Below are 26,809 nucleotides of genomic sequence, written 5' to 3' on the forward strand. Positions count from 1 at the left end.
AATCATGGGATAGCTCAGTAAGAGAAGTGGGTTACAGGAAGGGATCATTTGGAGAGAGGAGGCACGTGACTCTTTAAGCTTCTTGTTTGCTGCCCTAATCCTGTAGCAGAAGGTATGGTCCGTGTGTGTTAGCGTGTGCTCTGATGTCAGAGCTTATTAGGATGGAGGGTGCAGGGGTGGAGCTCCCTCTACTGGCATCAGCGAGGTACAGAGTGGATCATTGTTTTCTGAGAAAGGTGAAACCATGGAAAATGGACACCCAGGGGCCATTTTCAGCATAAACGCTGAATAGCAATAATGATGCACTTGTTTTGTCTGCAGCGACTTAAGCTTTATTCATTAGTTTATTGTGAAAAGGAAGAAAAGTGTTCACACCTGCAGTACATTCTCAGAGCAATTACAAAACTTAATTTGTAATTAAGTTACAAATTAAGAACAGACACTTTCTGGGTCTAAAACTATCAGCATTTACTTAAACATACAAGGTATTTTTCTCAAAATAATGATCAAGCTCAAGGATCGACAGAAATGAGAGATGAAGTGGACTGGGACTTTTATTGTTTTAATGATTTATTTTGACAAACAGTATGAGGATTAAAACCACAAAACTTCAGTTACACTTCTGGATGTTGTTGCCTGAGTTGCACATCATCTTTTCAACCACAAGATGGAGACATTATACGGTTTCTAAACTTACACTCGCTTGCAAAAGTATTGAGATCTTAAGCTTTCCCCATATCTTATTTTTTATAAGATTAAAAAAAAAGTTTGGTGTATTCCTTCATTCATTTAAAACAGGATTATGTTATAAAACAATATTTAACAGAAGCTAATTGGAGATGAACAGGAAATGGGGACATTGACAATACTTGCCTATTTATCTCTGAACCCCTCTGAACTCCATTATGTTCTAGCAACATAATGCCAAATAAATCTTTGTTGCCCACCGGCATCTTTGAAGAAAACATTTAATTTTCCTTTGAGATTAATAAAGTTTTTCAATGTAACTGACTCCAATGTTAAAGTTACTTAGGATGTTTTTAGAGTTAATATATTTTAAATAATTAATTTAATTTAAATGCACTTAATGCCACCCTTTAATCCCCCAAAAAAGCGTGCATTCGGAGAATGAGCCCCGTTCTGTTGAAGCGTTTCGTGCATAGTGTTTGCATTCCTCTTTACGCTGACAAATTCGACAAGCAATCCCCAAGCTCGGTTCTGATGAACGTCTTAGCTATAACGGAGGAGCGCAGGCCGAGGCTGGATTTAACCAGGGCACTTTCTGCCACGGGTCCGGGGACTTTCCCCTGGGCAAATATGTGAGAAACCAGGTTCTCTGTTTGTAGCCCAGATTGCAAACCTTCTGAATGCCCCGGATGAAGCAGGATGATGACGACGTTTTTATACCACACAAAACTGACTCTACTTACTATTGTGGTTTCACTCAATTTTTTTATTGTACTGTTCTGTTATGTTGATATAATACAAGAGGTTACTTGCTATATCTTTAAAGACAGTAATGTTTTTCAGTACAAAAATACGAACAAACTAGCTGATATCCGTGAGGCATCATGGGAACTGTGACGTTTCCGTGGTTTCATCATACAAAGCAAACACACGAAGCATAACCGATAACGCCGCCAACATATTGTGAGTGGCGTTTTTTCTCGTTTAAGATGATTCTGTTTTGTTTTTATTACGTTTGATCATCCAAGTAAATGTCATTAAAACATAAATTCTCAGTTTCAAGAGCTAACTTTAGCACAAGGGGATGATGCTGTGAGGTATTAGTTATTCTGTTAGGAAGAAACTATATAAATTAGGAACCAAGGAAAACAACCCAAACATTTGGAAGCAACTTCAGCTTATTAGCTAAATGCAGTATATTTAATCTAACTAAATCCACAAAATTTAGGTGGTTTTAGAAGTCATTGAACGTGTTTACATTTTAATTCGCTGATATATGACTATTATTAAGACTTAATACATAACAAAAGTATTAAATCTTAATAGTAAGGCATAGTAATGTTTATTAAAAAAAATGAACGTGACCCGTGGTGTATCTGTTGTTAAAGTTTGCCACTCACAACATGGCGGATGAAGTGACGTACCTTTTTTTACTGTACAATGAAGCCAATGCGGTGTCTACTCAGTTACCATGCTGGTTTTCTTCCTTTCATTAGATATGAATAGTCCACAGTGTATGGTTCAATGGTGCTCCACAATAGCTATGGTGAGTCGTGAACAATTTAGCTTAGGCAGGTTACTCGTCTATGACCCGGTTTTTCGCTCCCAGCATGCATTGCTGTACATAAAATCTCAGAAATATTTATCTTTTTGAGTGTTACTGACTTATAAAGCAAGAACAAGGTATGTATACTGTCTCTATTACAATACGTTAATTATTTGTCTTTCCTGACACATTGTGTTTAAAAATCGGTTTTGCACCATAATCATCGCTTCTTTGCAAAATCAGGGTTATATAGCCGAAGAATCTTCCCCTCACTTCCTGGTGTGGGAGGAAGCTCATTGTAGAGGTCACAAACTGAGTGCTCGTCACTCTATCAATCACCTCGGGGAAGGTCTGAGACAAGAGCCAATGGTTACCCTTGCAGGGTATCACCTGACAAAGGTGAGCGAGTGAACAGAAATAATTGGGCAGCGCTTGCATGTCTCACAGGAGAAGCCAGGGGGAGCAATTTCTCAGCTCGCCTGGTGGATGTGGTGTTAGTCGCGGCTTGGAATCACTCGCGGCTGGCGAATGAGTGCGATGTATGAGGTGGGGCAAAGCTCCAGAACCCAATTCAGACTACTCTCCCCCCACACTTTTTTTAATAATATATTTTTTATTTTGCATGATAATCATAATGAACATGAATAAAATGGATATCATCAATATTTTATAGGACCAACCAGCACCAAGTAGCACTTGGGTGTATTTTCTAGTTTGCACATCTAGAAACTGATTTATTTATATCTATCAAAACTCAGCTACCTGCAGACCTCCAGCAATTTTATTGATGGCTACAAGATAATTGTTGAAATGCTGAAATGTTTACTCCAAATTTGTTTACATAAGACCAAATTTGACATCTTCTGTTTGAAGTAACTTTTTCAGAATCTAGTAGTTAATATTGAAACAAACAAACAAAAATATTGAGTTATTTGCAAATTATGTTGTTTTAAAGATGCAATAGAGAATAAATATTACAAATGAAATTACACAATTATAAAATAATACAACTGCAGTTTTCCAGATATTTATATTTTTTTATTTAAACCTTTTTAAACTCATAAATACATAATCTCACTGTCTGTATTACTCTATATTTGTCTTCATGACTTCTGCTCTTGTTTTCTTCTCCTCACCTAAACTTTTTCTATCATGGTTTCTCTTCCCGTCAAAGAAAAAACATTGTTTTTTTCACCACCCACTGACATTTCTTTCTTTGTCATGTTTCTTTTCATCATTCCTTTCATTACAGCCTCCTCTCCAACAGAACCTCTCTCACATTTCATGCTGATTCCCCTCTTGCTTCTAGAAGACGGTCAATGATTAGAAGCTGGCATGCAACCTAAGAAAACAGGAAACGTAAAATTTGTTTGTGCCGAATATGTCAACTTGAATTTAGTCAGCTCTGTCCCTTTGGCATGGAGGAAAACCTCTCAAAGAAATCCTCTATTATTTTTCTTCTTGTGTCATTTTGAGCTGGTGCTGCATCGTAAGTGTGGCCCATGAAAGCGCACACTTGATAAGACTCAGCAAACGCCTTCAAATACCAGAAACACATTTTCTACCTCAGGCTGTCACTAATCCCTCATTGATCAAATATAAACCTAAATTAGCTTTGGAAAATACGCATATACCTCCTCCGTTTCTCCACCACGGCTCATTGCAGTTTTAGCTGCTGGCGCGTGACCATGGCAATGTGTGTGTTCACTTGTAGAGAATCAGAGCAAATGCTTCCCACTTGAGTTTGCTTGCTTTCAGCATCAATACTCCCTGACAGATGACCTCAATTTCCCTGCTGCACACGGCCTCTTCACACGCGGCTTCTTGTTGTTTAGATTGTTTTGCTCCCAAGCCAGTCAAACACGTCTCACCTCGCCTGACCCTTTCAGCAGTCTACACCATCACACGGAGGAACTCCGAGCATTGAAATGTTACCACCCCGACCCGCTGATGTCATATCGATGTGTACAGCAGCACATTTCAGAAGCTCACAGACATTCATCATCAGCTTAGAAATCATGTTAATCTTTAGATTTTAGTTGCTTTATTTTTCAGAGTGGACGGATAAAACAAGACGCCAGTTTCATGACACAAAAAACAGAATTTGCTGGAAATGTTCTCTAACGCACACAAAGTCTGAATTATAGGTACTTGCTCAAATATGTGCATCAACACCTTCGTCTTCCAGGAACTGGCCTGCATGCTCTCGCCACATGAAGGTGAACATGTTGAGCACCGGGAGGACAGGACCCACTCCACCTGCTCTTGGTCTGTCAGGGTGCTGTTGCCAAGCATGTAGAGAGCTGTGCATGTGTGTGTGCGTGTGCGTGTGTGTGTGTGTGTGTGTGTGTGTGTGTGCGTTCCTGCGTGGATATGCCTCCTCAGATTGTGACTCACTCACCACCAAACCGGTCATGAATGATGATTCAAGCAGCATAATGATCTCTGTCACTGCACCAGACCATTTCACATCAGTTGCATGTGAGCGGGGTAAACCTGCTCTAAACTGTGAAAAAGGCCGGACATAAGCAGCGGAGATGGGTTTCCATAGTAAATACGAATCCAGTTCCACTGTGTTGAGCAGAAACCTGTGTTTTTTGAGTGTGAGGTCAAGACATTCAGGACTGCTGGAGGTCGTTTTGTAGGCCGGCAGTGACAGCGCTCTGCAGCCCGTCTCCTGGAATCTATTCCATGCTGGGAGACGCAGCAAACCTCCTGGAAATGGAAACAGTTTTGTGAAATCCTGGAAGACCTGTGTAACCTTTGATGGGTCTATGTGTTGCCTCAGGCTATCAGTAGCGACAATGACCCAAACCAAATGTAAAACTAGGGGGGGGGGGGGGGGGACCATCAGCGGCCTCCACCTGTAGAGCCAATCCTGATTAGGGCTCGTCTCACCCTTTCCCCTGAAGCGTAGCTATCATTGATTTCATTAAGACAGACCTTATTTAAACTGACTTAAGCCCGTCTGCTGCTGTAGATCAGATCATTATCCTGTGTGTTAATTGGTGTTACTGGAGGCTATACTATGACTCTAATGTGTTACCTACATTTTTTTCCAAACAGTGAATGCAACTGTGTGAACTACCAGAAGCTGAAGTAATCTGTCCTTAATTGCAGCTATTTCCTTATTTTACATCAGCCATTTTGGATTTACAGTTTGTGTTGGAGTTTTTGAATTTTTGGATTCTGACTACTTTTTGGTTCGTGTTTGTTCTTTCTTTATGTTTGGTGACGCACACACGCACACGCACACACACACACAAAATGCAAAACTTAGGTCTTAGTTCTGAAACTTAGTTGTGAAAAGGGAAGTGATAGTTAAAAAGTTTGAGAGTCACTGATGTAAATTTTATTTCTAAAGCCATAAAAGCGTGATGCGATGGTCCAGACATAAACACATTCACAAATATGACATAATATCGAGAAAAATGTCATTTGATCCTTTTCTTCTCATCGGAAATCAAAGTATGTCGAAATTGCTATCATATCTTATCCTAATAAAAAAAATATGTCTTTCTCACGCACTCAAGACCCACACAACCTGCCTTGAATTTACAATAAAACCGTGTGAAGCGCCTCTTTGTCAGATAGTTGAAGGGTTGTTTTTCTTCTTTTTTTTTTTTCTTTTAACTGAGCGAAATGCCTCCAGGTGCACGTCGGCTTTGAAAACCCGAAAATCGTCAGAGTTATGGAATAGACCCGTCATTGTTTAAAGGAGTTCAATTACTTTCCAGAAGTTGGTCAAAGTTTCCGGCTGATGAAACAGGGAGCCCATATTGGCACATTATTTCAGACAACCGAAACAAAATGATTTCCATTTTTATCTGTGAATTTGCTGGTAGTTTCACATGAATTTAGTCACATAAAAGAACAGAGGAAACAAATTGGTCCTGTCTTTCATTTAAACTTTAATTCATGCCAGAAAAACAAACAAAAAAAACAGCCAAAACAGAATATCGATATAAAACACAAAAGAAATGATAAACACTCCAAGGAAATGAGTGGTCATGTTTATTCCCCATGTTAAACCTCAACTTTTACATACTAATTCAATGTACATACACCAGAGTTATACCACAGTTACATCATCAGCCCTACGGCTTTTATCTACTGTACACAAACTGGGGTTCGTTCTTTCTAGCATAATGAGACACAGAACAGGTCCAGCAGTATTCCCAAAATAAAGATTTCTTACTTCTTAACGTCTAAATTCTGTTGGCAACACACTACGTATGTAGAGTAATGGCTTTTTACTTATTTAACGCTGAGAGTAACGATACACTCAAACTGTGTGATTATCTTGGTGGCTTGTTCTCCACTAGTATCTCTCTTAGCTTTTTCATAACAGCGGATTGATTTTACATTTTACAAAGAGACGATCAAAATAAAAAATAATAAAAAATAAACACATTTCATTCTCCACAATAATGTTCATGTTCCATATAGATATATTTATTAAAGTGCAAGAGTGACACAGATGATAAATGTTCAGATACAGGTCGTAGTTATTCAACAGCTGTTGTCCTGTGGGATGGCTGTCTGACCTATCTGTGTAAAGGACGTCTGGTAGCGAAGCTTTGGAAGGAGACAACAACCCACAACAGCACAAGGAGAACACCAAAGCGCGAGATCTTTTTTTGTGTGTGTGTGTGTGTGTGTGTGTGTGTGTGTGTGTGTGTGTGTGTGTGTGTGTTTTTCTCTAAGTGTGGAGGAAACAGCAGTGGATGGACAGGTAAGATTTTATTTTTGCGTCTCTTTTTTCTTTATTGTGCCATTGCTGTCATATCTATCTACTGCAAGATGCAACTCTGAGAAAAAAAAAAGGAAACAAGCATTCAGAGAAAAAAGAAGTCATGCACATCCTGTTTTAATCCTCTCTCTTGTGTTTCAAAAAGGTAAGTAGATTGAAATGTGCCAGTGAGTCTGAAATGAGCGTTAGGCTTTTGATTCCCCAGTTAAACATTGGTTTACCTCTTTTTGTTTTGTTTTGTTTTTTGCAATCTGAGATTGTTGTTTGCGTCATAGTATTGCACATTTTTCTCGGCTGTCCCTTTTTCTTAAAACTGAAAATGTTACAAAAGCAATCCCAGTCATGCCAGAAAAGGAAAAAAAAAAAGAAAAGTTGGTTTCGAACCAAAAGGACGCAGAGGAGGTTTCTTCCTTCTTCTGCTTCCACTGTGTTTTGAGCAGCTGTGTTCGTTCAATTGTTGTTCATGATCCACCAGGAAGCTGGAAAATGAAGCAATGCGTTGAACAATAATGAGAAAACACCTCGCAACAGGCAGAACGACAATCTTCTAAAGCTAACCTGTGTACAGTAACCACGACGTTCTACATTATTTGGACATTGGGATAAAAATGCGGCACATTGTTCTTCTGTTTGAGGGAATACCACAAACTGCATGTTTATGCTGATTATCTTGAAAAACAATCTTTCTTCCTGTAAACTGTGACAAGCCTTTATCGGACCGTATCAGAGCTTCTACCTCATCCTCCCTCGATGTGGCAGTGAGTCGTTTTTCCTTGTAATCATGTACAGGCACTTTGTTTTGCTTGTGATTACCCATAATCCCCGGCGTTGTGTTCACCTGAAGCTTACGAAGATCAGAGTTTTTTTCTTCTAGCCAGAGAAAAGTGTAGTTGCACGTTCACGAGAGTTCAGTTAAAGAAGGTTGGTGTGAGTGGGGCTTAAATCGACATATCTTTTCGTTCCCGGCTTCGGTTTCATGAGTTTACAGTAAAGATCCAAAACGTCGACTGCCACTGTGATGCCAGCACCTCACTTCAGGGTCGACTTCAACCACCCTTCACATTTAGGTCCTTTGACAAAGCCAACATAACATCTAAGTCCCAACATGAACTGTGTTTTTTTCCGCTAGCAGTGATTTGCTGATTGCTAGGAGTCAACTAATTTAATAATAATTTAATGAACATAAAAGAGATTTCTTTTGCCAGTTTGTACCTGGGAGAAGCATAGTGGAGACTATTTCTGGCTCTTCCAGCGAGTCGATGATGCAGCGCTGAAAGGTTTTGCTGATGGACGACTGCAGATAGCTGGGAAAAAAAACAAAAAAAAACAAAGATGAAATCTATCAGTCGTGTACTTCAAAGTGAATTTACTAGCAGCTCTGAGCGCTTGGAAAATGTTTGTATAGTCCAACTGGAAATTAAAAAAAAAAAAAAAAAAGGGAGCACACAGTACCTCATCCAGGAGAGACGATCCTGCCAGAACTCATACATGATGAAGCATGATCTGTCTGGCAGGTTTTGGACTGAAACACTGTTGACAACAAGAATAGAAAAGAAAAAAAAGAGAGAGAGAGAGAATGAGGGCAGTGGGAGTGGTTCTGGGTTGTATATCTTTGAGGACTGAAGCAGTTGGAAATGAATGCATGAAATCACAGAGAGAGATCCTGAGGCGAAGACAGCACAGACGCAGAAAGGAGGACATACTGTAGGTTGTTAAGCTGGCTGCCGGTGGCATCTGTGTAGATTTTGAGAGCTTGCTGAAATTGCTCCACGTCTCTCTCCTTCACAGACATCTGCCTCTGAACCAGAAGAATGTTCTGAGGAGAATATTGAAAAAAACAACAACAACAAAAAAAGATGTCAACAAACAATGAAAGATGATCAAATGTGGTAGAAACTGAGAAAATCCTCACATTAAAAATGACTTCCTCTTTGATGATTGGCAACAATTGATTTTTCAAGTTGTTCTCTTTCATATCGAGACTCTCAGTCTTTCAGCCTGACGGACTTTCTAACCTTAGTCCACGGTTTACCTGAGATGTGCTCATATTTTTGTCTGGGTCACTTTTTTGAAGGACAGCTGCTACACCAGACCAATATCTTGGGCAAACAGATTTCGCTTTTTCTTCATAACCTCCAGTAAGTCGTCCATTTCTTTTATTTTGTTTATCTTACAAAAGGAAAAATGGCTGGAAATTGCCAGAACTTTCATAAGCGTTTAACTTTTATTTGGTGTATCATTAGAAAGCAAAAAAAGTGCTATACTTAAAAATCTAACAGATATTGCTCTGCAGATGTTAAAGACTCACCGATTTATATGTTCCTGCCAAAGTGTCTTCGTTAAGCGGTTCGAGACGTGGACTCTGAAAACGGAGAGAAACGTTTTTCTTCATGTTCTGTCATGCAAAAACACAGATTTCACACAATTCACATCAGCCCTCCAGTGAATTATGTTAAAATTCTCCAGTGCACAGCAGAGCTCTGCAATGCCATTATTACCATGCTGGAGGGCGAGTGCAATAACTCTGATATCTGTGCTCTAAAATCTTATCTAAGTTTTAAACGGACGCAACAAAAAAATTATAAATTAACACTGCAAAGCTTTTTTTCCTCTTAAATCTTCAATCTGCTTTCCATTTCATCTCGCCAGACTGGAGTTCATATACATAAAAAAAATCAGCTTGGCATGTTTGTATATGTCATTGTAAATGTATTTTGGCAGCATCTCGGATGTCAGATGTTTTGAAGATAAACTTTGCATCTGAAAAAATAAAAAAGATTCTCTAACATTGTTATTGGTAACAACACAGCTTGCGTTGAATTTTTTTTTTTCTCCTCCAACGCAGCTTTGGGCTGAAACTTAACGCCTTTCTGGCACATTTAACTCTCCGGCTTAGTGGAGAAACTCCAGAAACGTTGCAACCAAATGCTCAAGCTGATTTTCATGCGACTGCTTCCTGCCACGTCTCAGTAGCAACATAAAAGATCAACTTGTTAGGCGTCTTAAAATAGAACGGTGCCAAATACAGAATGAAGCTCTTGCTAGAGAAGACAAGAAAAACACTGCAATATAAACTCTGAAAAGAGCTGATTTTCCCACCAACCTCACAGTCCAGTTTGTCCATGAGCTCCTCCAGCTGGTTAATCTGGGAGCCCCAGTGGTTGTCCGGCTCCACGCTTACCCCTGACGCCAGAAACAGAGCATTAGCACAGCAGTCAACCTGTCTCGGTCCGTTCCCTTTCTCTCTTATTTCACCTGTGGTGAGCATGCCGGAGTAGGGGTCCGTGGGAGAGAGACACATGTTCTTCTGGATGCGACGGCTGGGCCGCTTGGCGACCCTCTGGATGGGGAGGTCCTCGGGTTTCTTCACCGTCCTCCTCCCGGTGCAGCCGTGGTCATGGACAGCCTCCGTGGCACAGTCCAGGGAGAACTGCAGGGACTGAAGCTGGGAGGTGGTTTCCCTCAGCAGGAAGCGAGTGACAAACTGACCAAGCACTGATGAGCCTTGATACTCCTAAAAGGTAAGGCGACCTTTTATTATCGATGAAACAAATACAAGAAAAAGCTACAGCCTTGCAGCATCGAATTTGTAAGTTTTATCTTTAAACATACAATTTTGGTGAACCCCAAATGAAAAAAGGACACGTTTCTTACATCAACAACACATTTCTGGCTGCTCTCCTGCCATCATCACAAATTGATGTGATTAAATCAAAGGAATAATTCAGTTCAAAGACATTAACTTAATATTTCAAAGATAAAATGCAACCAACTGTGGGGAAGCGGCATTTGAAGAAAATGCCTTGAACTGGGCAGCACCGACTTCTGAACTGATTCCCAGTAAAATCTTTAGAGAGATTTTATGTTTCAGTGCCAGGGCAAGACAGTTAATGTGATAACTCACTTCAAAAAGAGCCAGTATCATTCCTTTTCATGTTTCATGTACTTTAATATTTAACTGATGGAATAAAAACAAAAAAACATAGCTAGCACCTAAATGCTTGTATAAAGAAAACTGTACAAAAGGTCGATAACAGCTCATATATTTAAATACAGATCCACTGGAAACTACTTATATCCACTGAACGTTGGTTAAATATTCCAAAAAATGTAATGTACTATGTACATTACATATGTACTATGTAAATGTAATGATTTCATGTAATAGACCATGTAAACACAAAGCTTCCAATGAACTGGAAGCTAAATAATGCAAAAGTGTTTTTATTCCCCCTTTATTGTGATGCCTTAACACAAAATCATGTTCAAACAATTGCTTTAGAAGTCACAAAAAAAAGTGAATAGGGTGGATGTCTGCGGGTAATTTAACCTTCGAGCACATTTGTGAGCAAACAGCAACATGAACACCAAGGAACACAGAAGACGGGTCGGGGAGAAGATGTGGACACGTTTAAAGATTATTGGTCCAATCCAGTAAACAAAAGGATCTTGGCTCTGCTTTCCTGCCGATGGACATGGCCGCCCACCTAACCTGACAGACAGGAGAGCGTTAATCAGGGAAGAAGCAAAGAGGGCCATGAAAACTCTGAAGGATAAAGGAACATTTTGTTCTGTGTGCAAAACACTAATTATGAGAAAAAACCAACACCTCACTTGTTGCCTGAATGCACCATGCCTGACATCAAACATGGTGGACACGTCACCGATATGGGAATATTTTGTCTTCAGCAGGATAATGGTAAAGATAATTAACAGAGCTGCAGGGCAATCCTAGCAAAAATACCCAAAGCTGCAAATGACTTGAGACTGAACTCTAACAATGAAATATTTAGCATCCGAATGATGTCACTTTTTAAGATTACCCACGATTTAGGAATGCAAAGCCAGCAAGATTTTATAGATTTATCCCATAAGGAAACACAAGATCTCAGCGGGATTTTATGAAGCTCCAGTGAAAAGGCTGTTTCAGTAGATAATACATTTTTCCCAGCACAGTTTTTGTCAAGTAATGAACCTCATCATTTTCACTTGCAGCCCGAGGTGCAACAAAATTATGTTTAAAGGGGAAAAAAAAAAAAAAAAAAAAATGTTGCAGAACTGTTTGAAAAATGATCATGGAGATTGTTAAAACCTATGTACTCGTTTGTCTCAGCGGTGACAAAGCAACGGCACATGAACGACGGACTTTTGTTCTTTCCTGTTTTTCTCCTCCGTATCATTTTGAAACAAGTGAGCAGCTGCATCAAGGAGGAAATATCAGCTTTACACAACAAATAAACGATCATAAAGATTTTATTCTATATATTTCTCTAAAATGCAAAAAATGCCTGCTGGTATCTTAGCACATCTGAAGTTATAAATTCATTTGTTTATTGTACCAACTAAGTCCTCGCAGGTTTGTTGAGCAGACGGCTGATGCCTATTGCCTATCCCCAGTGCTCAGCTTTAGTACAGGCTTAGCAGCTGCTAGCACTGCTGCCTCGCAGAAATAAGGTCCTGGGTTCAAATCCTAGGCTTTTGCCCAGAGGTAGGGCAAAAGGTAGGGCATATCCTGGAGGTGCCTCAAAGTCTTTCTTCAACCACTCTGACCTTAAAAAGACTAAAAATAAGCTCTTCCCCTCAGGGCTAAAGAAAAAAAAAAACTTTCTGACCAACTACCAGCAACATGAAAAATGCATGAGATGTAAGACGGCTTGGAAGAGGAAAAAACGCTGCCAGACAAGGAGACCATGTTGGAGATGTAGAGAGATGGGAGAAGAGGCAAAGAGGGGGGGGCGGGATGAAAAGCACCCTCCAGAGTTAAAAAAAAAAAAAGAAGATACAATCAGAATACAAGAGGAGACATGGCCACAGGTCTGTGGTCCGTTTCTTCAGAGGAAATTTGACGTCAGTTCGGCTGAAGCGTTCGTGCTGGTTGTCTTTGGTAATTATCATCTATAATTCCCTGTTACCCTGCATCCTCTGCAGTGAAAATAAACTGCTGCATAACACTGGATAAAAAAAAAACCCACCTCATTATAACAGCCGAGAGCATCTGTCTATTCTCCATCCGAACATGACTCTCCTCCTGTGCCAAGTACTAAAATTACTCGCTAACTGGCTCTGCACAGAGGGCTGCTGAGCATCAATGCAAACCGGGCTTAGCTATTGATTACGTCTTTGGGAAAAGTTCTCTGATGCTAATCTTTTCTGACTGCATCTTAACCCAGATGATTACAGCCCTCTCAATGGGCAGACGCACAAATCCACCGCTTCATCTCATGGAATATACGATCTGTTCGGCTCGGCTGCTCCTCAGCAGGATTTCATGAGAAACTAATTAGCATCGAACAGAAACCGAGGCTGGAGATTTTATTACATACCAAGTCTTGTAAAAAAAAAAAAAAGGTGTTATACCTTGAAAATGAATGGGATTGATTTTACAGATGAATGAGAAGTTAAAACAAAGACTGGATTAACAGTAAACACAACAATGTGATGACGGAGTTCTGACTGGTGGAGAAAAAAAATAGTTGCTTCTTAGAGTTGCTTTAAACTAGAAAGGCTAAATAATGATAATTTGGAATATGTAGAAACATGCATCAGATTTGATGAACGTTTAAACTCAAAGAGGAATGTGCTGATGTCCCTCATGTCAAATATTATACAATGTATTGAACATTTTCGCAGCATTTGTTGTCTGTGTTTTCCCTCTAATGGACCTGATAATGAGGAGATCTAAAGGTAAGGTAATTTTATTTATATGGCGCATTTTCAGCAACAAGGCAATTCAAAGTGCTTTACTTGAATTAAAATGAAATACAAACAAAATAAGAAGCCAAAGGAAAGAGCAAAAGAAGAAAAAATAATCTAATAATATTGATCCAAAATATATAAACTAGATCCTCTGCACTAGATAAAGCTGCACATTTTGCCAATCATACTACAGCTCATGTTTGAAAGTATTGTCACTTGGGAAAAGAGGTGCAGACTAAATAACAGATCAAGCGAGTCATGCCAGGCTGCACGAAGTTGACAAGTGGGGCACCAATGAGCAGCTTCCAGAGACGGAGGACGCCGATGGACATCCTGAAAGCTGCTGTGTTTTGTTTCTGTGAAGATGTGACAGGGAAGACAAAAAGCTTTAATCACCTACCTCTTTAGTTTTATCCATGGCCTTTAAAATGGCCACGTTCAGCTTTTCCAGCGCAGACAGGACGTTGACATATTCCCCCAAGTGAGGAGTGAAGTACTCTGTGGGACAAAACACTGTGATTAGCCTATCAGTGGCATTTCAAACAGGAACAAAAACACAGCAGCACTGGCTCGGCTGATTAGCTCTCAAATAGAGATTAGCTGACTAGTTACGATTAGCAAACGCAGCGACGCTCAAGTCGGCAACATTTAAAATAGTTTGTCAATGTTGTTACGAGAAGGTGAAGAGGCATCATTACCTGAGAGCTTGTCTATGTCCAGGTTGCTGTGGGAAGATCAGGAGATGACACTTAGAAACACTTTTTATAAGTTCTGTAATCAGTGAGACGAAGATTAAACGAGGAAGACTTCAAACAGGCCCCTTCATAATCACATACTTGCTGTAACATTAATTGCCCATTTGGGGACTTGAATAAATCTGAATCTGAAACCCCTCAAAAGAAAGTATTTTTGCCTCGAGTCTGTGCATCAAAACCACAATCGCCATAAAAAGATATTTTACAGATACCATCAGGAGGACTGCTAAAATAAATGTTACGCCAGAATCAGTAGGATTAAATATCTATTTTCTGTGTACAGTAAAAAAAAACAAAAAACTATTTGATCTAAATGCTGTGAATCTGCGGTGTTTTACTCACTATTAGTGTCAGAATATGCTACCCAACAGTGTCCCAAAAGTGTCATGTGAAGAGGAAGTCTCTCTACCTCTTTATAATCGGCCGCTCATCTGTATTTTTGAACATTTCTGTCAAAAATAATGAGCTGCTCCTTGGGTCGTTTCAGGCTGACAGCCACTGCGGCTCCTGCTAACGGCCCCGTGACTCCTGGATTTCATCTGTGTGAAGTGATCTCATCTCTCTCAGTCCATTTCTTTGCGCAAACTCACTGTGTCCTCAGTTTTCCTTTGTTATCATCTTAATGTTTCCTCACAGCGTCTACTTCACTAAATGTGATTTTTTTTTAATAAGTCATGAGAGAAAACCCTCTGTGTGTCATCAGGAAGTAGCGATTATGAGCCGATGCAGTCATGTGGCCTTGATCTGGGGCGTAATCGCCAACCACTTGCAAACTAGTTTGATAGATTGTTGCACGGCCGGAGCGATAAATTGCTCGTCTTGTGCAGTTTTCTTCTTATTCGCAACAGAGAGTGAAACTGGGGAACATTCTGATGAAATCTTTGTATTTTTGTTTTTATGTTTGCATTCTTCACACTGCATTTTAAATAATCACCCCAGAATGTAGTGCTCTCTGTGGATATTCCTCGGTGAAGTGAGGAATTAAAGTCTTGCAGCCACACAGCAAAAAATAAAAAAAATAGAGAAGCAAAAAGCAGGAGAGCTGGACGAGATCCTGAAACGGAGAGCTGGGAGAGCTTACTCTGTCTGCTGCCTGTCGATGGAGTAATACAGCTCCTGCATCTGCTCATCAGTGAGGACGCCGTCAGTGAAGTAGGACTGGAACTCCTCCATGGACAGCTTCCCATCGTCTGCAAGAAGACCAACAACCAGACTGTCTTTATAACGAGGCCTCAGCAGCTTTACTCAGTTAGCAGCGCCACTTTGTGAGATACACTCGTTAATCCCATCATGTAAGACATTTTGTGTTGGAGGGGAAAAAAAAAAAAAAAAAAGAACACAATTCAGCTGTGTCGTTGAAAGGCTGGATTATGGTGGAACGTTAGGCCCGAGTCCATAGCTGCAGCTGGGAGATGAACCTGCACGGAGAGATTGATCTTAATTTCTCTCGTTATTTCATGTTCCACATCATGTAGGAGTAAATACAGTCTGTTGCATCTCTGACTCATCGTCCAACTCCTTCAGAGGCGGAACATTGGTTTTGGTTTCGCACCCGATAAGACGCCTAAAATACAGATCAGCTCAGATGGCACGTTACACAAGCGTTCACGGTTTCTTTTCGATCGGAGCTCCGCCAGAAACCAGGAGCTGCACGAACACGCGAGTTATCGGTCAGAACCAGGCAGCCACGTTCTGTTGAGAAATGTCGCCAAAAACGGCAAACATTAACAAGCGGTGAGCGCGAACGTGCACTCTGTTCTGACCCGAGAGGGCGGGGAAAATTAAGCAGCGGTGCTGATTAACTGCTGGCTCGCCTCAGGGTGACTCTTCTCTCTTTGGCTGTAAATTGATCAAAAGTCTTATATATATATATATATATAAAATCCAGTTTAGAAGTTTGCTTTTTGTGGGAACAATTTTAGTTATTATTAACTGAACAAAAATGGAAAAATGTTCATGTTTATAAATTGTAGTTGTTTCTTTTTGAGTTCATCAATGGCAGAAATAGGTTGATAGCTTTAGCTAACAGGTATTTGCATAAAGATCTTCCAGGCGAGGAGAGAAAGCCTCACATTTTATGTATTGGTTTTACACAAATGCAGTGGGGGGGAAAAAGTGAATATAAACTATATTAAATGTCCATAAATAAATCCTCAATGAAATGATGAGACTACGACGAATCATTTCCAGACCTTTTTCACATTTAATGTGATACGTATCCTACACAAGCGGAAAAAAAGCTACAATAACCTGGTTAGTGGGCATACCTTTAAACAAATAACTTGTGATCTAGTTTATTCAGTTTTTAATCTTTTTTTGTCACTCAACAGATATAGAGGATCTCGAGGTTTGGAAATGATTTATCATATTATATAGTATATAAATATTTTACATCCCAAAAAACTCGTTATTTGAACAGGCATATTTAGATTTATATTCACTCTGCTGACTTGTGTTCATAATCCATCTTCTTCACACTTTCTCCACTCTTTTGACATAAAACACGATTCTTCAGAAGGAGCAGAAAACAGTTGGCCAGACTGAGAGACTTGCTCTTTCAAAAACATGCTGATGTTGCTGCAGCTAATCTGAGGGAAGCTTTGTGTCTACGCACCAGCGCATCTTTAGGGAAATTAAAAGTACTGTCTGCAGCAGCGGCGCGGCGGATTACCTACCTGCCTCACATCGCCCTGAATAAAACCTGCAGCTCAAAGTGTGGCCTGACTGAATAATAATAAAAAAAAAAAAGCTCTTTTTGCTATTTTGTTCAAGGAACTCTTGCACGCTTCCCTTAGGGCCGGGGGTGCAAAGCTTCAACAAAGGCAGCGCTAACGACTCAGAACATACATCAGAATAATTCAGAAGAATATTAAAAATGTAACACAATACGGTTCCTAACTTCAAAAGCAGGGGATCGGAGTCAGTCAATGCTTTATTAGTCTTGAGTATTATGAAGAAAATATTAAGGGCTTTCTGTGCATGTTGCTAAAGAGTAAAGAAGTCTAAAGCTTCAATGCAAATCGAATGCAGTTTTTGAGTTTGATAAACAGAGTTACTTCAGAGACTTCAGAAAGAAGGAACTGACACTCTACTGCAGCACTGTGTGTTCCTGTACAGCTAATGGGCAACCAATATAATATGCACATCCTGTCCTGCTTAGCAGAATATAAACGGGGACATTTCAGTGCTGATGCATATAAAAATAAAAAAAAATCAACAGGCAGAGCAAATCCCACATTTAGAATAATGAAGAGTGCAGTCGAGATATATTTGAGCTTCCCACAAACCCTTTCCAGTTTATGTTAATCTAAAACCTTAAGAGATTAAGAAAGTTTGCATCTAATCTGCTGCCATCTGGAGCTGCAGCATTTCTGCGTCCTGGGAGGATTTTCTTTCTTTTTCTTTTTAATGCCTTAAACCTCCTCTGGAGACAACAGGGAAGCAGGAGAATGAAACTGAGAACTCAGACCTCCTTTTCGTTGTTCGCTTTCTGCACTGAGACATCTCACCTGTGCCGGGAACAAATCTGTTTTCTAAGTGTGCAATTTTGTCAGCCGTAGTGCCGCGATAAAGCTTTCGCCCCTTTACGCATCCTCTTCTGACATTTTCGGCCACGCTTTGATGTCTCACCGAGCCGGAGCTGCAGAATGTGCAGAACACAGTCCACTTTGCCATTTTAGTGGGTGCAACGCTGCAATCGGAAATGACTGCGAGAGGGCAATACGTTTATTTTTGTCAAGCTGTAACGCTTTAACTGCGATGTTTTCAAACTTTGCTGGCCAGTTGGTCAGAAGGACGGGTTTCCACTGACCTTCATGTTCACACCTGACATAGATTTTTGTATCCTACAGCCTAGGGAACGGGGTGGGGATGTTGGGGTAACTTTAAAAAAAAAAAAAAAAAAGGACAGCAATAATCTACAAATAATATCGCAATGCCATGTCTTCCTATCATTGTGCAACCCTTGCTTTTGCTTAGGTGTTCTCTCTGAATATTTTAGTGGTATATTTTTAAGCTGTACTTTAAGAAAGCATCTGAAAGCGTTTCGTAGCGTCTCTCACATCTCTCCTCGTTTAGAGATTTTGATTTCAAAGCCTAATCATTGACTTGTCAGTTTTTCGTGCCTGTTTTTGTTTTTGTTTCTGGATGATAAATCAGGGCAGGACTGTCAAAATAAATCATAATATCACTCATTACTTTTGTCGCGTATCAGCAAAAAAAAAAGAAAAAAAGACTCATTTCTGTGCAAGATCACCGAGTGGAAGCTTTGTGTTTTCTATGTTGCTGCACTCATACAGTTCACTGCTGCCTTTTAATAAAGGCTGCAAGGATATTAGTATGTTAGCTGTTAGCCAGTTGTTATTATATTATAAATTGTTGTGACTTTTTTACACTTATGTTGTTCAGTATATTTGCATGATAAGTGACTGATTACAATTATATGTTAAGCATAATTTACATGATGATTATTATTATTATATTGAATATGATTGTATACAATTACAAAGGCGAAGTGAAATATATTTCAGTGTAAGACATGATTTATTTGAATAGAGGAAGTCTTTTATTTTGAAGAATGCTTAAGGATCTGTTACTGTTTAGTCACTATCTTGCTTTGTTGATTTTATTGCTTGGTTACGAGCAGTTGTTGTTGCTGTTGTTCTGTTTTTATCGGCTGAAGCCCTTTTTTTCCTCTTCAATAAATACTGAACAAAAGGGTTCAGTAAAGGAAATACGAGCCTCCGTCTTGTTTGAGAAGAAGCTTTACTCCGCTACATAAATGCATGGCACTCCAGGCGTATTATGGCGGCCTACGCACACGCTTCTGACTAGAAAGGCTGTTTATTTGCATCCTTTGGGTGCAAGGATCATTGAGTTTAAAGAGAGGAAAACACAAAGTGAGCTCTGCTGCAGACTGATGATAACAACCTCAAACACGCAGGAACATTTCCCTTTTTGTTTTTCAAAAAGGAGTGACAAGCAATAGCTTGGTGTGAGTGCTAAACTTTAAAACCATATTCTTGATTTGCCTAAACTGAAAACTTTAGCCATGGACTCAAATCCATGCAGAGAAAGGAGGAATCCGACCTCCCTCTTCTTTCATCTGCACACAAAAGCCCTGGTGGAAAAAAAAAAGAAGCACCTTTTATTTTCTTCATCTATAATTCACAAACGACAGGGTTTTCATCCGACGCCGTATCGTTAAAACGCAAGCCCCAGACGACCCCATTCAACGAGCTGCGCGTTGCATCATTAATCTCGCTCTTACGCAACACACATCCAGCATTTCTCCGGAGGAAAAGCGCACGGAGTTCGTGGATGCCTCACAAGCATTAATCACTTGCCTCCTTCCTGCATTTCGCCACAAGCAGGATGCAGCGCATGAATAAAAAATTAAGCGGGAAAAGATTTCCCGGTTTGTCAGCGCAGCTTTTTTTACGGAGAGCTAAACGCTCCGTGTTTTCCTATGAGGAGGAGGAGACGATTCTCTGAAGCAAAGTGGCAACAAAGAGTGAGATGGGAGAAGGAAAAAGTCTCAGGCGGGTTTCATTAGGAGTTAAAAATTCTGCTGGGACCCCAAATGTTGTGCATTAGCGTCGGTGACGATTTGCATACAGCTCTTTGGTCCTATCTGCTCTATCTCTACATTGCCTTGCAGAAGTATTCGTTTAAGTTTCACACAAACACAAGCTTCAAGCTTCAAAGGATTTTATCGGGTTTGATGTGACGAACCAACACAAACTGGGGCTTTTTTAATGTTTTTTTTTTTTTTTTACAATAAGTTCCCAAACAGCAAGACGTGGTGTGTTGTTGAGAATATTTTTCTTTAGCAGGATATGGAAGACAATGGAAAGATGGATGGAGCTAAATGCCAATCAAAGGGGCTGCAAAAGTCTTAAAACTGGGTCAGTAGTTCAGCTTGTAGCAGGACAACAAACCTAAAACCACATATCATTTTCCATCCACTTCACAGTTGTGCACCACTTTGTGGTGGTCTATTAAGTACATTGAAATATAAAGTTGAGAAAATGCAAAAAAAAAAATATATATATATATATATCAAAGGGTGTGAGTACTTTTAGCAAAGTTCTGTGTTCGCCTGCCTATCACTGCCATAAGCAGCGCGTTGCTTCTGGCGGAGCACTTCAACGTCGAGTGATGCCTGCAGGCTGAACTCTTGTGGTTCAGCCGGTCAAAGCCAGTCACATCAAAAAATATATAAATAAATAACAAAACGTTGCAGCTCTGCATCTGACCTTGGTTATTGTGGAGAGCAAGAGGAGGGCTACCGAGGGCACGTACAGAAGGAATAAAAAGGCTTCACTTCTGAACAAAGCTCTTCTACAGGTTTTTAGCATGCAAAATTATTTTAAAATATTATGGATCACTTTGCCTGTCAGTCCAACTGGGTCAGGACTCACCGTTTTTGTCCGCCCGACGAAAAATCTGCAAGAGAAAAAAAAAAAAAAAAAAAAAAAAAAAAGGATTAGTAAAATTTCAAGTTGCATACCACAGAAAAAGCATCAAAAATACTTTGACACAGGCTTGAAATATAAGCTGAAGGATGTAGGAGCAGGAAGACACAGTCTGTCACCATTAGAGATAGCTCCATTTATTTAAGACAAAACATAAAAAAAATGTCTGGTTAGTAGTAATCAGCACTGCAATTATTGAACCTTAGGCATCTTTTAGAAATGTCCTTTTTCTTTTAGGTATGACAGATATTGTCTGGCAGACACTTAAAAGATACTAGCCATTTGATAAAGATGTTTTAAAACTGGATTAATCAACCATCTTTTGGTTTTATTTGCTGTTTTTACTGTATTCTTTTGATTATTTTTTTGTTCATGCTGTTATTATTATTATTTTTTTTTTTTTTTTGCTTTGTGTTGTTTGTTTTGTGGGACTACGCTACATCTGGTGCATTTACAGCAATATTGTACGCTCATTAATACGCGCTGCACAAATCAAATTAAATCAATTCAGTTTAAAAGCTTCTTGATGATAGGAGAATACACTTTATTTTGTTGTCACCACAAACTTTGGGATATATTAAAGCATTGTAATAGACCAAGGGTTTAATATGTAGCTCTAAATGAAATTCAGTACTTACTGTAAGAAGTCATCTTGTTTGTAAATGTGTTCTTTTTTTCTTGCAAGTAATTCAGTCTCAGTATAAGTACAGTGGTTCTGCACAAGCCCTCAACATCCACAGCTCAGGTGGGTTGACATGGCAACCATAAGTCGATGCACTCCACAGAACTGGAGTAGAAGGAGTGACAAGAAGCATCAGTGTGGAAAGAAAGTCAGAAGAAGTCAGAAGTGGAGTGGTTCAGTCAAAGTCCAGAACTAAGTCCGACTGAAAATCAGCGGCGAAACACCAAAATTGACTTTCACAGAGGGTCTCAATATAATCTGAGCTACAATTTGCAAAGAAGAATAGGCAAGCCAAGATCTCAAGAACTCAACAGCGTAAATACTCATTCAACTTCGACACTGCATCATACATGCACAAACAGAAAATAAGATAATTTCAGTGACTCAAAAAATCTTCATCTCCAAAATAAGTGAGACATCGCAGGAAAAGAAAATCTGACGTTTTCATACAAAGCAGAAGAGCTTCAAACGGATACATCTTCTCTCTCGACACTAAAAATGTTCCCACTGCTTCAAAATGTCTCCACAGTTCTGTGATCATCCAGTTCAAAAGTGACATTGCTTCATGTTCATTAATCCATGCTATGAACTTGGCCAGAAAAAAAATCCTCCCTCACACATATCAGGACACTAAATCTAAATAGATGCTAGATCGTAGTGTGCGAGTGTGAATGCGTCCGTGTGTGTGTGTGTGTGTGTATGAGATGCAAGATCAAAGAGGGTGTTTATTTCCAGCTTTTTTCCTCTCTGCTCAGTGACTCTGAGTGAACCCGAACAGATCAGTGGTGGGTTGATTAATTTCATCATCAAACGGGAGTCTTCAAAAAGCACGACACCCTTCAATTTCATGGGTTTCAAAACTGTCTTCTGCCTACTTCCAGTTTACAACAGTAGCAATGCGGTTAAATAAACATGAAATATGTAGATATATGCTAAACAAATAAAGAAGATACTTGATGATGTGATACAGACACCTGCAGTGCGTGTCCATAGGGGTCCATCGGCGGTTCTGTTTGGACTTTGTTCAAAAGTGAAAAATAACAGAGCGATATTTAACAAACGTAATAATAATAATAATAGTAATAATATTTTCAAAAAGGCAAGTTTTAAGCTCACTGTTACAGAACTGAAGGGAGGAGTCACATCTTAGGGCTGGCAAGTCTCCATAACAACCATTTATTTTAAGACTTTTATATAAACCATTACCAAGGGTACCAATAATTGCGAGAGCTGAATTATATAAAACACTCTATGCCACTGCGTTGAATTACTTTCACTTCTGACCTACACAAAACTGAGGTTCTTAAAATGTCATAAGCTCTGTCACAGTGAACAATAACGTCATCTTCCTATTTAATTAAAGTTTGTGGAAACAATTTATCTTGAATATGTTTTTTTAAACTCTTAAATGTAAAAAGTTACTTGGGGTTATTCTGAATGATGGATTCAACAGAATGGGATCCTAGATTAGAAGCTCTACAAAAGATTAAAGATTTAAAGATGACGTTCCATTTGAACACATCTCACACAATATAGGAAAAGAAAAGGAGCCAAGATTAAAATTTATGATTAGTATCAAGCTTAAACAAAGGAAGGCATGAGATGTTCAATAATAAAAAAAAAACATTTTATTTGTACTTTTATCTCTTTTGTTTAACATATAAACAAGGGAAACACCCATAAAACTTCCATGTTGGCCGTTTACACTGAGAAGATGCTCGGTTTGTTCTGCAGGTTGTAACAAACTGGTTCAAAACAACACATAATGGTCAGTTGCTTTGAAATTGTAAAATGATTTACAGTAAATTAAACCATGAATGTTATCGGCCAAATGGGGTTGAGCTATGCTGAAGTTTTAAGCACAGATTTCAGTCTGGGTGGTTCTACAACATTGTATTAAAAACAAAATGTTTGAGCTATTTTTTAAATAATAAAACAAAAACAACATTAATGTGGCAGTTTGCGTTGGTCTGACAGGTTAAATCCCAGTGAAACATGTGAAAAAAACTACGAAAAGGTTCAAGATCTATCAAAACTTATTCAAGAAATATTTTTGTTCAAATTCTCCCTTTTCAACAAACTGCAAAATCAATTAAAATGACCACTGACTTCATCTTTCTCATTCTGGCTGAATGTGATCGCTGCGTCACAGTCGCAGTAATCACCTACTGGAAATGTGGCTCTGTGACAGATTCGGGCTACAGCTGGCAGATGATCTGCAGCTGCACTCGGCCTCCTGTGGAGTGACAAGCTGCTATGGTGACGTTTGGGTGGAGGTGGGAAGCCCTATCACTGTCAGATCCCCCCACAGGAGCTCCAACACCACATCCCACCCAAGACAGCTGACAGAAAAGCAAACAGGAAGCTTGGACAAGCGAACACGAGCCAGAGAAGAAATCTGGGAGGTAGATTCAATTTCATTGGACGATTTGACGCCTGACTCGAGGGATAGGCAGACTTCATGCTTAAACTGTAATTATGAAGATGTAGAAAAACAGTAGCAAAAGAAGAGGGGATAGGCTCTCAGATTTGCTTATTAGCTTTTCTTCTGCTTTCGTAGTAAATCATATTGTAAAGCACAGAATGCAGAGGCAAAGTATAAGCCAAAGAAATCTCATCTCAGGGATGTAAAGAGGATTTATACCAGAGTGTTGGTACAACCAATCAATGCGTGTAATTAAAACAAAACAGACTAACAGGTCTTTTCACAAAGAGGTGGGGGGAAAAAAACAACACAAAATAACTATTTTTTCTCTCTTTTGGGAGCTCTGGAGAGAAACCTCACACTTGCCTCAGTTCCCTGTGAAATACTGCAAATATGTGCGTGTGTGTGTGTGTGTGTGTGCGTGTGGGGGTGTGTGTGTGTGTGTGTGTGTGTGTGTGTGCTAGGTTGATTTAATATTGGAAATCTATCCAGTGAAGCTCAATTCCATTATTTTTGGAGTGGCAACTTAAAGAGATCAGGACAGCTACACGAAACAGGTTTCGTGAAAGCGTCTGTTAAATGCAACAGGAAAAACCCATGTTTATTAGCAAGTTTAGGTGGTTGTGAAGAATTGCAATGGGGATTGGAAATATACATTTAAACCAAATGCACATTCACCGCAGACTGATTTCCTTTTCATATGCAGTAATCCACCTCGAGGGAAGTGAATTGCATTTACAGCAAGCAAGCAAGAGTCTAAAGACAGGAAATGATGCTGATGGTAGACACTTGGATCTTTCGTGGTGCATCCTGTAACTAAATTGAAATCGGCTTAAATTAAAATAACAGAAAAAGGAGGGAGGTTTTAGCGAGTATAAGGAAAAATGCACTGGTAATAGTTGGCTCTCTCGTGGTGCATTCTGTAAATTAAAACAGATTAAATCAACTTTACAGGAATAAAATTTGGAAGCCGTGTCTTTGGGAAATTAAATTAGCTTTGCTGCAAGCCATCTGTTTGAAGATTGATGGCAAGGGGGAGGTAAACTGTTTGGTGCATAAAGTAAAATACAATAAAAAGGTTTTAAATGGCTACCTTTCAGAGGACTAAGCAGATGAGCAGCAAGACATTTCCTTAGTGGCGATATCCTGTTTATACCCGAATAAATAATTCAAAACGTGTCTGCCTTCAAAAAGCAGCTCGGTTGGAGCTTTATTTATTTATTTATTTATTTATTTATTTATTTATTTTAGGGAGATTCCTCATAAAACATACATGTCTTACAGGCAGATTTGGTGGTGCAAAAAAAAAAAAAAAAAATCACCATTAAGGTTCTTATCTTCACGCAAATAACCTGACAAGAATAACGATGCTGAACTCGTTAGCACGCCAATTGTTCTCTGCATGCTCGATGACCGAGTTGGACAGGCGTTTGTTCTTAACTCGCTCACCTTTCTTACGTAATAGTGGCGTGAATGTTTTAACTCGGTAAGAGCCATTCATAAAGAGAGGAGTGAAGGGCAGTGAGTCGGGCGTACTGTACGGTGAGGAGCCGACACCTCAGCAGACGAACAGAGGCTGGACACGTTTCGATAAGGACCCCAACCCAAACTCAAACCCGTCTGTGTTTCCAACGCCGTGACATCTGATGTGTTTTACTTACGTCCTGGAATAAAGCGAAGCCCTGGTTCTGATTGTAGTCGAGCTCCTGCTGCTTTCTCAAGTGCTCGTGCTTGGCGGACTGGAGACACATGGTGATCAGCTCCGTGCAGGCCAGCATCCTGACGCTTCGATATTATGCTTCTGATTATGGGGAAAAAAAAGCAAGAAAGAAAGATTGTCCTGTTTCTTGTGCGCGTCTAGATGAAGAGCTCGTCCTTGTGACAGAGGTTGGTGAGTGATGCTGATGAGGATGATGCTGCTGCTGCTTGTCCTGTGTGATCCAGTCAGAGAGAGATGGACCCTTTTGCTGCCCCCTGTCTGCCAGCCGGTAGCAGCAGAATTGAGAAAATAAAAAAATAAAACAATAACTCCGCCTCCGGAGGCACATTGATTCAGGAGTCCGAGAAACGGACCATCTGCCTGCGTTCTAACTATCTGTGCTATCCATTCATCCGTCCTACCTTGTGGCAATGCGCATGCGCACATCGATGCTTCGTCACATACTGCTTATTCAGCCGATTTCTTATCAATATATCCTACCTGCGCACTAGGAACATAGGAATGTGCCTTTCTGACAGGAACAGAATATTGGAGGCATTGGCGGTTTCTGATATGGGTGCCCGCCCAGGGCGTCATCTTGTGGGGTCTGAAAAATGTACTTTGTGTGGATGTTTATCACAGATTGCTAAAAACTCAAACTTGGGGAAATCAATTAAATAAAAAGAATTAATGAAGACAGTCTCTGATGTATAAAGAATACGCTAGTCATTGCCTTTTTAGTCTTTCTAACAAACAGAAATGATTTGCTCACTATGTACCGGTATTGATCAGTATCTTTTTGTATATGACCAGAACTTGTTAAAGCATCTTTATTTTTAAATCCTGAAAACTATAAAATTACTAAACTCTCAATGACAAGTTGTACACCATATTTAAAGTGTTTAAAAAAAAACACACACACACACACGCTCATCTGTTTTAAATTAGGCTGTTGTGATTAAATGAAGATTACATTAAACGCGGTCTGAGATTGAGCTTTTCTTTTCAGTGGCATATAATCTTTCATTATGACATTATCACTTATTGTCAGACCCAACTGAAACTGGTTAGGTGAACGGCACATATCTGC

At 39.6% G+C, this 26,809-nt stretch overlaps 1 protein-coding gene and 2 non-coding genes across 3 annotated transcripts; 1 reads left to right on the forward strand and 2 right to left on the reverse strand.

Annotated features, from left to right (window-relative positions):
• Positions 1 to 1,116: 1,116 nt before the first annotated feature.
• Positions 1,117 to 1,373, reverse strand: LOC148153561 (RNase MRP). Its single transcript, XR_015761553.1, has one exon.
• Positions 1,374 to 2,514: 1,141 nt separating this feature from the next.
• Positions 2,515 to 2,824, forward strand: LOC148153562 (Nuclear RNase P). The gene has a single exon (XR_015761545.1).
• A 3,300-nt stretch (positions 2,825 to 6,124) lies between these two features.
• Positions 6,125 to 26,498, reverse strand: LOC106921699 (N-terminal EF-hand calcium-binding protein 1-like). Its single transcript, XM_014993543.2, has 12 exons — positions 25,682 to 26,498; positions 20,860 to 20,884; positions 15,519 to 15,627; positions 14,381 to 14,406; positions 14,083 to 14,180; positions 10,242 to 10,500; positions 10,090 to 10,169; positions 9,295 to 9,348; positions 8,690 to 8,802; positions 8,439 to 8,516; positions 8,199 to 8,290; positions 6,125 to 7,465 (listed from the first exon to the last, which is right to left on the reverse strand). The coding sequence occupies exons 1-12, from the start codon at positions 25,796 to 25,798 to the stop codon at positions 7,437 to 7,439; spliced, it is 1,080 nt and encodes a 359-aa protein (XP_014849029.2). The 5' UTR covers positions 25,799 to 26,498; the 3' UTR covers positions 6,125 to 7,436.
• Between the last annotated feature and the right edge of the window lie 311 nt (positions 26,499 to 26,809).

This window comes from Poecilia mexicana, unplaced genomic scaffold, assembly GCF_051168715.1.
Source record: "Poecilia mexicana isolate PSO_F unplaced genomic scaffold, ASM5116871v1 scaffold_19, whole genome shotgun sequence".
Classification (NCBI taxonomy): Eukaryota; Metazoa; Chordata; class Actinopteri; order Cyprinodontiformes; family Poeciliidae; genus Poecilia; species Poecilia mexicana.

Bases quoted from the DNA above. Each gene is read 5' to 3' on its own strand.
- LOC106921699 (XM_014993543.2), bottom strand. From the start codon at position 25,798: ATGCTGGCCTGCACGGAGCTGATCACCATGTGTCTCCAGTCCGCCAAG. The intron at 8,803-9,294 runs GTGAGTCTTTAA...TATTCTCCTCAG, and splicing joins TGGCAGGAACATATAAATCG to AACATTCTTCTGGTTCAGAG. The intron at 7,466-8,198 runs GTACAAACTGGC...TTCATTTTCCAG, and splicing joins CTCCACTATGCTTCTCCCAG to CTTCCTGGTGGATCATGAAC.